At 40.2% G+C, this 13610-nt stretch overlaps 1 protein-coding gene across 4 annotated transcripts in view; it reads right to left on the reverse strand.

The window, feature by feature from the left end:
* MAPKAP1 (MAPK associated protein 1) overlaps positions 1 to 13610 on the reverse strand; it is an 82886-nt gene that overhangs the window by 44403 nt on the left and 24873 nt on the right. For 3 of the 4 annotated variants that reach the window (XM_015879414.1, XM_015879415.2, XM_015879413.2), the window contains exons 5-6: positions 4607 to 4779; positions 520 to 696 (exon numbers count right to left, since the gene is read on the reverse strand). In XM_015879414.1, the coding sequence (XP_015734900.1) occupies positions 520 to 696; positions 4607 to 4779 (350 nt within the window). Of the gene's footprint in view, positions 1 to 519; positions 697 to 4606; positions 4780 to 12340; positions 12363 to 13610 lie in introns of those variants that run through there. The other variant, XM_015879416.2, reaches the window with a different exon arrangement.

Consider the following 13610-nt stretch of genomic DNA (forward strand, 5'->3'; position numbering starts at 1 on the left):
TACGTTTACCTTGAATAAACTATCTGTAAATAGTGGTGACAGTGAATTTTCTTTTTCAGGGAGGTCTTGCAGTGGAAGTGCACGAGCATTTAGTGGAAGTGAATGAGCATTTGGGAAATACGTGCGGAATTTCTGCAAATTTCTTTCCATTTGAATGTCTCTAAGAAACACTTTCATTTTCATTTCAAGAGATCCAAGCATTAAAGACTTTTCCAGCTAAGATGTGGCCGATGTTACCAGTGATTTGGTGAAATAACTATGTCCATCCGAGTTTAAAAACAGAGTGCAATAGTTCCACGTTCTCCACAGTGACCACAGACAGAAGGGCTCACTGAGCTCTCTGCAAACTCAGCCCACCACCACAGGCACACTGCCCATTGCCACCAGCCCTGCTTCCCCGCACCCGCCCACTGTAGCACGCCTCCAGAGGGCTGTAGATACATGGCCTGCTCAGTTCAGATGAAGAAAAATAGGGAAGAAAAGCTGTACCGTGGTTGTATGGTTCACATCCATACTCACATTCGGACAAAGAGTGACTGTTTTGCTGCCAGGCCGGGAGAAGAGTACTTTTCAACCAACGCCAGAGTGCTGAAGCCAAACTTGTGAATGGGTTCGTTGGAATCCAAGGGTGGGAAATCTGTGTCAACCTCACCATCATCCTCAGCAATATGGAGGCAGTAGGCACTGACGTTGTCGCTGAAACAAAGCAGAAAATGGGTCTGTTTGGGAAGGAAGCTACATGACCAGTTCAGCACATCATTGTCAGTTGATCTAATAAGCACCTGCACTTCATACAGAAGGAATATACTTAAAAGCCACTGACGGCACACAGGTACATACACCCCAAGGTATTTTGGTACTACAGAGTAAGGCGGCAAGTCTCACTCCATCACCGATAGAACTGCAAACAGGAGCAACAGGGACTGAACTCCAAGGTCAGGAAGTGTTTCACGACTTCATAAAGCTGGAGGTAATACTCCCCACTTGTGAAAATTAATTATATGGCTGTTAAACATTAGCATTAAAGACAAGCAGTGTCTCCCTGTCTCACTCGTATCAAGTAACTGCAATAAGAATTACTGAACATGCCCTGGAAAAGCAGGGAGCACTCTCAGGATTGTTAACAGTGGAGTAAACAATAGTTAAACAATAGTTAAGAAATAAACTGCAGGAGAAGTAAAACTCAATACAGTAACAGTGATAGTAGAAAAGCTGCCACTTCCAGATAACCACAGCTCCCAGCAACTAAAAGCAGTTACAAATAAGTACTAACAAGCAAGAGCCAAGTAATACCAGTTTTACACAGAAACATCATTAGGAAAAAATAAAAGAAAATATAAGCCTCTTTCCTTTCTACATACTAAATTCCACAGGAAAACAACCAAGTTTGAACACCAAATATAGATTTCATTACTAGGAATATCTGGTTAACACTGCCTCAAAAGTTCATATTTAAATTGGAGCTGAAGTTAAGTATCCTCTTACAAAGCTGCCAGCATTAAGGCATTTTGCGTAGCATTAAAGTACTGAATGTTCACGTGGCAATATGTTTCTAAACTCTGCAGTTTAAATTTGGAGTTTTAATTGCATGATTGATGCTTACATTAATTAATTGCAAAGTGTATGCTAATTGTTTAATTGGTCGCTTGATCTATATAGATCATTTTTTGAATTAAATGAGTTGATTTACAAAGTTTATTGATTGGATGTGACAATGAATTATTTCGCTGACTACCTGATTTGCAATTTTCTCAATTAATTCACAAACCTTTGGTTGCAACTGTGCTTTATTGGGAGCGCTCAGTCCAGGTGATCTATAAGCACCTTGTCACGGCTAAGACATTTATTACATGAAACAGGTAACAAGGATGTGATACTACTAATGTGTGCTGTACTTTTGCTTACAGAAAGGTAGCCCAGCAATGTTTGTCACTGTGAATCCTGAAAGTCATGCAATACTATTAAAAAAACTTCCATGAGGCTCTGGACTGCTCTGAAGAACCAACACTGCTGCAGAATTAATTTTTAACTACAAGAGCATTTAAGTGAATTTTTGGAAACTGATGAAAGTTGGCACCAGTGACAGAATTCATACAGCAGTAGCACTATGAAATAAACAGAGGAAGCATATCCAGGTGGGAGATGGCGTGCCTCTCATTGCTGCAAATCTTTTGAGGAACAAGAGAAGCGGGAGAGGTTGTGAGTAACAGATGCAGCTGATCCTTCCTACATTGTGAGAATCACCTGGTGTGATTTTCAGGTCCTTCTCTGATTCTATTTGGATTTCTAGAAACACAAACACCATCCAGATCAACATAACTTCAAAGCTACCCATCGTTATGAGACCCTGCAGCCTGAACAGCCCCCCTCTGCCTGCCTTCCCACAGCTGTGATCTGGGCCTTACACTGCTTATTTCCTAACCTATTTGCTTGACAGAATTCTTCTCTGTGCAGCCTGATGTGCACTTAAAGCTCTGTATAAATCAAGCTAACATTTTCATTTGGTACTTGATCCATTTGCATAATTCTCATTAAATCCAAAGGGACATACAGCCATGCAAGCAGCAAACGATGCTCAGTGTGGCCTCAAAGCAATCCAAGTGCCAAAAAAGGTGGTGGTGAAACCAACTTATCTTCCACCAATTATACTGAAAATACATAATGTCTGTTACATCTCATAAATTTAGGGGGTTACAGATGCCTTCGGATATGGAGTACATTCCTGAACATTAACACAGATTGAATCACAACTTTGAGATCTACTTATTCTGATGAGAATTCATCTACGGTCAAATCAATCCTTGCTAAAAGACAGGGAAGTCAGCAATGCTCAACAACCAACCAACCAACCAAACCAAAGATGGAAAAAATGATGAAGACAAGAGAAATAATTAACAGCTACACCAGAAAAGCGTCTTGGAATCTGGAGGCTCTACCCCTGTCTCAGAGCATTTGCATCTAGATTCTCAATGACTGCTGCCAGACCGTCTTGAGGAACTCATGACTGTACTTATTTTATTTTACTATTTCCATCCTGAGATTTGATTACATCAGACAGCCTCCCTGATGACAATCACTCTCTGACACATCATAACACCTTATCCTTCAAGGCAGACACACTGAAATCCATTTTGCTGGGGGCAATTGTGTTTCATGCAATGCTACTCATTGGCATTGTTCCACTTGAAGTATGCTGTGCTCCTGAAAAATACGTGTGCCCGAAGATTGATATTAGCAGTATCTTAGTAATTAAAAAATAAACTAATCATACACAGGGGATGTTACTGAATTTAAGATATAATGAGCAGAAATTAACAGCAAATGAAATGGCACCATCTGTAAATAATTGTATATTTCTTCTCCACTTAAAAATAAAATAAAAAAAAAATTAAAAAAAAAGGAGGCCAAACTGAAGAGCTTAACCTCCAAAACACCCCATATGTCCATTCAGAATCGCTAAGAAAGGCCCTACTTCCAAGGCAACAATATCAATGAAACTGTTTCCTAGAGGTTGCTTTCCTGTGTTGCCCTATTTCTACTAACTGGAGATGAACTGAATCTCAGGATCCGACAGGAGGGCAGTTCAAGAGACTTCTCAACATGTTCCCTTTCCAATTACAACTGTGCTACAGCAGAAGAGAGAACCACTGAGTTCTCAAATACTTCTAACTTCCTGAAAGAGCAGAACAGGATTCCAAAGGGATAACATTCATCAAACGTTCCAGGAAAAATGAAAATGCAAAATATTGCCAGTTTACATCACTTATCAATCCAAACGGTCGCTCTTCTTGGCACCTCAGACGTTACCTACAAATAGCTTTTGCCAATAACTCTGTAATAAACTGTCTTAAGGGGCTTTTTACACTCTATGACCCAGCAAAAAAAAAAAAAAAAAAAAAGTAGTATTTCCTTGTATATTACAGAACTGTTCTAAAAACAAAGATACTGGGAGGAGTAGAACCTGCTTCACACCCTCCTTATCCAATGGCCATGATGAACTAACAGAACCTGCTCAACAGTCTTAGTTCTCCAGCACGACAAATTGAAACCATTATTTAGTCACAAAAACAAATAAAAATCAGGGGCATAGTGTATTGCAATGAAGAGGTGGTGAGCAGTGATTATCAGAGATTCTCCATGAATCCAAAGGAGTCCTCAGTGAGAGGAAACAGAAGAAGAACATGGGTACCTTCTCTCAAAACAAACAAAAGGAGGGAATTACAGAGGAGTTCTACATCTCATTTGTCACTCTTGTGATCTTAGCCACTAAGAACAGTATAAAAAATAGATGGGACATAGAACATGCCTCCACGATGCCAGAAGAGATAGGTTTTATATTACTTTTACATAGAACATTTTGAAATTATGATTCATTTACGGCTCCTTGGTTTCATACACTTATCACTATACAGTGCTCAGTAGTTTAACTGAAAGAGAAATGGATATAGATGTACGTGTATTTCTCAAAAGGAAATACAGACAAATGTGTAGGTGGTTTCTCTAAGATTTATCTACAAGAATATTGACATGAAAATTTATTTTGTTATGCAAAAATGCTGCAGAGAAGAAAATTAGAGATCAAGAGGTAGTAAAGAAAGAACATTACTTCAGTTTTGGTTCCCGTCCCTCACTTGTATATTGCCAGCATATTAGTCCAATCAGGTCATGCACCTTGGCATTTGCTATCGTCACAACTGTCATGGGCTGCAGTTTGTCTTGGTTTGCATGCAGTGGGAGGTAGACATCAATTTTTTTGGTTGCCGTGGTACCAACATGGCCCTGTTGAGAAAATACATTTCATTAGAATGTATAAAGAGAAAGTATGACAGAGCTAGTACAAAATCTGGTACGGGTAGAGTTCTCCTCACTAATAAGAGCAAAATACTCTGCAATGACTTAAAATTGAAAGAAGTTTGAATACTTAGGTTCTAATTCACTCACTGCTGTTTAATGTATCTGCAGGAGCGATACCAAAGATTTCTATAAGATTGGCTGATTTCTATAAGAAGTCTGAACTTCACTGCAAGTTTCCACATTCTCACAGGAAATAAGAGAAAAAAGATAACCACCCACAGAAACTACCAGGCCTGCCTGCAGATACAACTGAACAAGACATGAACCTGCTGCTCCGAGGCGCAAGCAGCCGAGCAGCAGCAGCTGGGAGCAGCACAGACACGGTGCCCACAGGTGGACCGGCAGCACAGACCTGCTGCAAAGCTGCACTGTGAGTGCTGCTAAGAACCAAACGATGCTTGGCCTTGCTTTGCCCAGAGAACCAATGACACCTACAGCTGAAATCTTTTAAACAGACAAAAGGCTGCACATTCTGACACCCCTGTGGAAAAGGACCCCCGGTGTAACTGTACGTCTCCATCTGCACACACACGGGCCTTGAGAGAAGAAAATATTAGAATTATACACCAGGAGTATTAAGTAACCGAATAAATGGATCCCAAACTGTAAATCTACAATAAGAGTATGGAACAGGGAGTTAAGTGCCACGTGCTTATTTAAATATATTGTTAAAAACCATTTGATCCCTCAGCGTGATTATAAATTAAGAGAAATAATAGGAATTTAAGGATTAGAGTTATTCTTACTAGCACAGCTGAAAGTATTAATTAAATCCACTCAAATATAATTGATGTTTTATTTTAATAAAGCATTTTTGTAGGGTGGTGACCTCCCCTTCCCATGTGGTTCAGGTACAGAAGAAACTCAGTTTACTCATTTAAAAGAATGCATCAGGCTTTTCCCCATCTTCTGCGGGAGTCACCCAGCTGCTACGTCACACATATTTCTATACATTAAAAGTGCAATCGCCATGAGAGAATACAGAGGTTGAAGCCTGAGATTTAGAGGCCGGTTAGACTTTCTATTAATAATGAGAGCATTCTGTGTCACATTAGGTAAGAAAAATCAGCAAGGCCTATAAACACATGGGTCATGTCTTGGACTGATCAATCACTAAGTCAAAGGGCTGGGAGGAAATCTCTATTACAGACGGATGTGTTTTATTACAAATTGATTATATTTGTTCTGAAACAGCCTTAGAAGTCCAAAGCACCAGGTAACCATTCACAGGTCTGAATGAATCCATACTTAGTCTGATCCTGCAAAATATTAATTGTGCAGAAAGTCCCACAGAGCTCAATTACCACCTGTGCCACACTTCTCAGGTCCAGCTTGGCAGGCAGAGGGGAGCAGGCTGTTGGATTCAGTGGTAAAGAACCAAAGATCTGGTCACAGCGGATTCAACCCCTAATAACGTGTGGGGTTTATACTCTGCTCATAGTCACTTCTGGAGGAGAGACCGTTCAGAACCTGATTACGGACACTCCTAGAAGCATAACTATGTTTTTTTCTCCCAACTAAAAATAGTATTCTAATGTAAATGGCTGAGGAGACCCAGAAGATGAAGTGCGATTACCTATACTCAAAAAGGCAGCAGCAAACTTTATTAATAGATCCTGTATAAAATTCAATGGAAAATCTATTCAGGGCCAAGGGCCTTACTATTTGGAGTTTCCTTAATAGCTTCCAATAAATCTGGGAAGCATAAAGGGGCCGTTAAATTAACATTTTCCTGATCTGTCACCTGTGGCACAGTTAATTTGTCAAAAAATTCTTTTAGCTTGTCACTGGACACTGCATATTCTGACAAATGAAGTCTGGAATAAAATTGACAAAATATCTCGTTAATTTTGTAGGAAATCAGAAATCTGATTCCATTAAGCTTTTATTGTTAGCAACGTTACATTCCACCAGTCCTTTAAAGAAGCCAAGAGTAACTGAATGCACACAAAACACATACGAATCACAGAAAATTCTCTTACTATTATCATTAATAGATTCTCCAATGACTACCTACCACTTTAATTCTGATCTTCAGACAGTTTTAGCTTGCATTACCCATAACATCTTCAGCTCACCACCCCAAGCAGGAAGAACGCTTTACCATCCACCACATGGCACAGCAATTCATGTGGACACACAGCCCTGAGGACAAACGTGTGTGGGTACCACCTTCTGTTGCTGCTAACACACCTAACACACTGTGCACACACGCATTTCCCTTTGCTCCCTGCCTGCAGAGCTCTCCATGCACTGCCAGCACCCCGGAGCACTGCTGTCCTGGCTGTTGCTGGACACGAGCTGCAGTTATGCCCATTATTTGCAGTGCCTGAAAAGTATCATCTTCAGAATTCACAGATTTTGTTTTCTTCTTTTTATTACTTTAATTAGCAGATTGATGCATATTTTTTGCACTTTGACAACTAAACACGAAAGCAGCAGCAGCTACAGTAAGCTGAGGAGAATTATGGTCATTAATAAATAAACTTTTGAAAGAAGATAACAGTAGTGGTATTTGTTGGGCTAATTAGAAGAAGCTAAGTGACACTGCAGCACAAATGCAAGTTTCTGCTTCCAGACATGAGAGTGAAGAATATGATAGGTAACCGTAACCCAAACCATGAATTTTAATAGGATTTCTGTCTGTATTTGTAAAATGTAATGTTTAATTACATTAATAGTGGATACAGTTACAAGGGGAAACCACAGAATGACCTTCATTGGCTACCTACAGTTTTAGAAATATCTGACAATAAAACATGTTCTGTAAGCAAATACGCTTGGAGTATGAACAGAAAACTGGAACGAAAGACACTTTAAACTACCAATTCCTCAAACATGGAAGTCTTTATAAGACTTAAACTTCTGGTTACAATCCCTGAGAAAGCACAAACCTCCCCCCACACCAGGTGCCCTACAGCCGAACGGGTCACTGTGAGCCCTGATGTTACTGCAGCTCATCGGGCAGACATCCCTCACAAGGACAACTCATCCTCAACACACTTCTGAAGCGCCCGCTTGGCAGGCAGGTCATGAAAGCCATTGAGAAAAGTCTGACTGCTGCGCCCTTCTCACTTCTGAGCTGTTTTGCTGCACATCACAGTAGAAAATTAAAACAAAGTCCATAAACATTTCCTAGAGAAGAGTGATTAATTTTCAGCAATAATAATTTACTGCATCTTCCCGTACAATAGAGTTCTGTGACTAAATGTTATATCACTTTAAGATGAGATGTTCTAATGATATAATGCAAAGATTTTACTGAATCATTATTTAGTGGGAGTCATAAAAACCTCCAAAAATTAATCTTTCATGCACATCTAGCTTATCCAAAGTTAGCATTTAATTAGATGGCCTTGGCACAAATGAGCTTACTACTTTATTTGCTCAATCAGTATACGTCTCTTCAGTAATTATAATTAATTCCAGTCATTGACTCACCTCCCAGCAAACAGTGCTGAACATTACACAAAATGGAAACAAATGCTTTTCCTTCTACAAACGTACAATTTCTTTTTGCTTTCAAACCAAGAGGAACGTCCGTGCTTTAGGTGACAGGAGAGGAAGTTTGCTTTACATTCCTACACATCACTTGCTCAAATACGTGTTTCAACAACAGAGAGGAAAAACACGAAGGGGAACGTTAATGTGAGTGAACATATTTCAAATACGACTAAAGGTTCTAACAGATCAGAGCACAGATGCTTATGGCAATATAAAAGAATATATTTTTCCAAGATGACTACTGAAAATCTACATTTTTTTAACCTCTTAAAACCCGACTATTTAAATTATTTCCTCATCCAAAATAAGTGGGAATCAAACAGCCATACTCACTCTATATGAATTGTTTTTCAGGGATGGGGTAGACAGTAAAGCTCACCTAAAAAAACCTGATTTATTTATATATATATATACATACATACATATATATATATATATTTGTCAGTGACCAAGAATCTCAAAAGCTTTCAGTAAGAACGTGGCAGAAACCCTCACTGTAGTGCTGTAGTGCAGGCTGACACTACCAGCATATGGCTCAGAGAGAGCACACTGGCAGCAAAACAGGATGATGGATGTGCTTAGCAGCCCCAATATCTGAGAGCCACACTACATGGGAATGAAAGGGAGCTGCTACTAGTAGATTTTGGTGCGGTCAGTGAAGCAGCATCTAACATAATATGATGGTTAATTATTTAAAATAGAGTCTGTTCATTTCATTCGCAGAGATTCATAGCAGAATGGGAGAATAAACACGTTCAGTTGCAGACTGGAACACTCCCAGGCATAACCCTGTGCCTGTATGAAAATACAGGGCACTTCTAGTCCTGTCACTCTGCAACGCAGCACACTGTGCGCTACTACGGGAAAATCAGAGTTCCATTTATTTCACTGGGTGGTTAACCATTATGGGTAATTTTCTTTACTATAGTAATCACACGATTACTTCTCTTTTTCTTAAGTCATTTATGGAGAATGCCATTGCTGAGGCCACCAGCACAGCACACTGCTCTGCTATGGCAGCACCCGCAGCTCGGAAGTGGCCCTTCCAGGTCAGCCCTCCCCAAGGTGTGGCTCTCCCTTCTCCCAGCTGCACCGCAGCCTTTGCAGACAGCAATGTAAAATTCCATTAACATTGTTAAATACTTAATTTATCTTATTTGTGCTGCCACTATTCATAAAAATTTTAACCCGGTAATTTCCTGTTATACAAAGCATAACAAAGTATGAATATTTAACCACGAGGTAAATAACGCTTTTTTATTCTAAATTGTTGACTTCACTTAGCATGTCTGCTTTGTAGAGCATCGCACTATTTTTCAATTAAAGGTCCAGATGTTTCAAAGGCTCCAGTAGGCAGCGGCAGTTATGAGAAATGCTTTATCTGCATTGCAACGATTGCTACAACATCAGCTCCAGGCTGCGTTCACATACTCATGTTTTATTCCAGCCCCCCTCCTAACATACCAGTTAATTATACAACACACAGCTGAGAAACATAACCTCCAGAGCTGGACAGTTTCCTTCCATGCTTCTACCTGAACCATTTTTATACGCACCTCAAAACTATGATTTACATATAAAGTCATTTAATCAAATTTCCAAAATTACTGCCTGCTCTTTCCTGGCATTCACTCCCACAATTAATAAATCTACGCGAGTCTTGAGCAAGGAATAATACATATAATTCTTGTAACAGCATATTTCAATCATGTTAACATGTATTCATTTACGTGACTCACCTTAAATTAAAATCGTTTTATTCAAAGTGCTATGGATATAATTTCTTGTTATTACGTGGTTTTTTATTTTTCCTGACAAATTCTGTTTGAAACGGAGGGGAAAATCTATAGTCCCCTTTACAGCCCAGGCTTCAATTACTTTCACCGCGGTATCATTTTCAGGACAAATGGATCCAGTCCATCTTTAATCCTGCCACACTCAGCGGCATTTTGCCAGCAAGGAAAGCAGCTCCTGTGCAGCAGGTCAGCACAACCCCTGCAGCATCACTGGAGTTAAACACGGCGCTTGGAGCTGCCTTTCTCCTGAGCTCTGTGCCAGCAGGGCTGGTGCGCACCGATCCACAGCCAGCTCCAGCACTTCTGCTGAAGAATGGAAACACGTTCTCAGATTTATCAAAATACAATTGCCACGGCTGCAACAGATACGCATTCATTACCAGCAACTCCTTGGTTTCTGTGCACTGAAGAAAAGGAATGGCCTACTTTAGGAGAATTATTTACATTTTACTTGGCGATATGCATTACAGTTTAATATGGAGGAACGGAGATATTCTCTGTAATAACAAAATGCAACAAAAACTTTTAATTAAAATCACACCATAAACATTATTTGTATGTTAAAGAATATGCCGTGAGATTTTAATGAAGAGATGCTATTCAAAAGATAAATGTTTCTACAAATATTCAATCTTTAAACAGATCAGACTCTAATCCTATGCTTCTGTTGCACAAAGCAGACAGCTTAAGTTCCTCGAGGACATTTGCCAACCTTAGGTGGAACATTTTTAATACATCACCGTGTCACTTTTTAATGTGCCACAATCTATTAACCACATGGCAAACTAACAGGGATTTTTAAAATATGGGTTTTATAGCTTTGTGCTGGTGATTAATTAAATAAATAGCCAGCGTTTCACAAATCATTCCTCTAATTAGTCTAAAGCAGACACTTTGCATTCACCGGCATTATTGCCATCTGAAGCTCACAGAAGGGCAGTAGCGTCACGCCGCCGAGCCCGAGCACTCCTGAGCACACCGGCACCGCCGCCGGGCTGGCAGCACACCGCAGCCCGAGGCAGAGGTCCGACCGTCACAGGTGCTGCAGTCAGCTGGAACTTGACTCCAGCTGCTTGGAAAAGATGTTCTGTTTAATTATTCTCCCTCATACTGAAGGAAGCGATCGAGGTAACAAAGAAAATGGAGCTGTATCTGAAATTTGACCTAACGTCACAAAGTCACATCTCGCAGAAAAGGGACAAATATTCAGGGCAGATGCTAGAAAAAACGGTGAGCTAAAAAATAACAGTTTCTGTCAAAACATTTCAAAGTCGAGGCTGCAACTAATTACATCCAGCCCATTCCAAGAAATCAAGCCAGGCTTATCATTAAAATGACTCAATTATTCTTAGAAAGAAAATCATCTGTAAAACAGCCGGAAATCTCCTTGTTTTTGCCGTGTGTATCTGGATAGAACATTTCCTCCTGCGCCCAAATTAAACTCCTCTTAGTTGATGTGCTCAAGCTTTACCACAGGCCCTTCTCCAACTATTACTAACTAGGATTTTCTATTCTGGAAGGCTTTCCTATGGAAATATGCAGAGCAGCATTTAATGACATTACCACAACGCCTTTTTCCCCCTCAGTTCAAAATCCACTGCAGACACTGAAGGTGACAAAGCAATGGGGCTGCTCAGGAAGGTGGGATCTTATTTCCTCCATGCATTTTTCCTCAGCATCAGCACTGTGTGCACAGCAGGCCCAATGGGTGCATGCAGCCCTGGGGCCTGCAGTACTGCCCCGAGGCTGAGCAGTGGGTGCAGGGCTATGGCACAGTGCACCCACCATGGGTCACCTCTGCTTGCTATGAGAGCAAAAAGTCATGAGACTAAGCAGCACGGCCTTCAGAAAATGATCTATGATAAACAGTCCTAGGGCTGGACTGCACCAAAAAGAATTACACTGAATGTGACTCGGTTACACGACTTGTCAGTGAAGTGGTATGTCCATTTAATCAAACCAAATCATGTTTCCAGCAATGTGGTCAAAGCATTTGCACTTCAAAGCTGATTAACAAAAGAGCAAACGCTCTTTTGGTGTACTTTGTCAAATAACACCATTTGCTCTCCTTGTGCAAAAAGCAGGAAGCCCAATTCCTGCACCCTTTGGTCTGCCCCCTACCCAATGCTCCCAGAAGCAGGGAACATGGCAGACCTGCACCCCGGGTGCCCACTGCTGCTCCTTACCTCCACGCGCTTTCCTTAGACTTTTCCCTGGATGTGGAACACATTTTTACTTCCTGTTCACAACAACTTTTCCTCAGTACTCACAAATTCAATAGAAGTGGCTACATTTCTCTTTGAATGAGTCCACTTTAAAAAAGCAGTGTGCAAACTTCCCATATTCTTCATTCAAAACTGCCACGAGTCTCTTCCTGCTTTTTGTCCCCTGGAAAAGTACGGAGGAGAGTGAGGCTCATTATGTCCTCACGTGCAGCATGGCAAATCAATTAAATTAAACCTGTATTTCACCTAAGTTGTATGGAGTGCAAATAACATTACTAACTTTTCTAATTTCATACTCTAGTACTCTCAAGTAAATAAGAGAGAGGAAAAAAAAAAGTTTCCCTACAAATAGAAACTGTCACTTTCTAGGATGTGATCTTTTCAGCTCATGCATCCTAAATGCATGCAGAGATATTATATGCACTTTCTATTTAGCAATTTAATTATATCTTTGCAGTCAGAGAGTGGCAATGGTTTGCAGTAATAATCAGGTGAAAGCATTCTCACATTAATATGCTGGAATCCGATGTGTTAATTTGATGCAACTTTGCGTTGACAATATGTGATTAATTTGTTCTAAGGCTAGCTCTGCTCTGAGCTCTGACAGTTTAAAACGCTGGGTTTCTTTATCCATATCACTATTTGACACGCCTTAGCCCACTGCTTTGCTAGGACCACTGTTAATTTGTAATGAACTGGCTTTTCAGGGGGCTCCTTCATTTTTAATTCTGTCAGTGTCACCTCCTCGAAGAAAATTATAAGTTTCCTTAGGTGTGATTACTGCCAAGTGCTGCTGATAAGAGGTTTGAGAAAACAGGGTTTTATAAAGAAGTCAGTATTTAATCTGCTGAAACAGATTTATTGCCTCTAGACAGATAAATATAATAGAAAGTTCTTCCATTTAGAAGTCATTTTCAAGTTCTCCTTTACCTCCAACCCCCAAATAAGAACACCTGGACAACAACAGCAATGTTTTAGGAAAGAATAGGTGCTACATACAATTTGTAAAAGTAGCCAAGAACCCATAATAAAGGGCACCCAGTTATATCTCTGACCAATTTCACAGCCCACCTGGACTGTGAAACAAACTGTTCTAACAAGCCAGCCAAAGACCCAAGGACTCAATCCTTTAACAAAACTAGTAGGAACCAGCACTACAGGACTCAGATGTGTCCATCCCAAGAACGCTACTTCGTTAAGAAGCGAGAAAAGCTTCTTCTCAAACAAATGG

This window comes from Coturnix japonica, chromosome 17 (assembly GCF_001577835.2).
Source record: "Coturnix japonica isolate 7356 chromosome 17, Coturnix japonica 2.1, whole genome shotgun sequence".
Taxonomy (NCBI): Eukaryota; Metazoa; Chordata; class Aves; order Galliformes; family Phasianidae; genus Coturnix; species Coturnix japonica.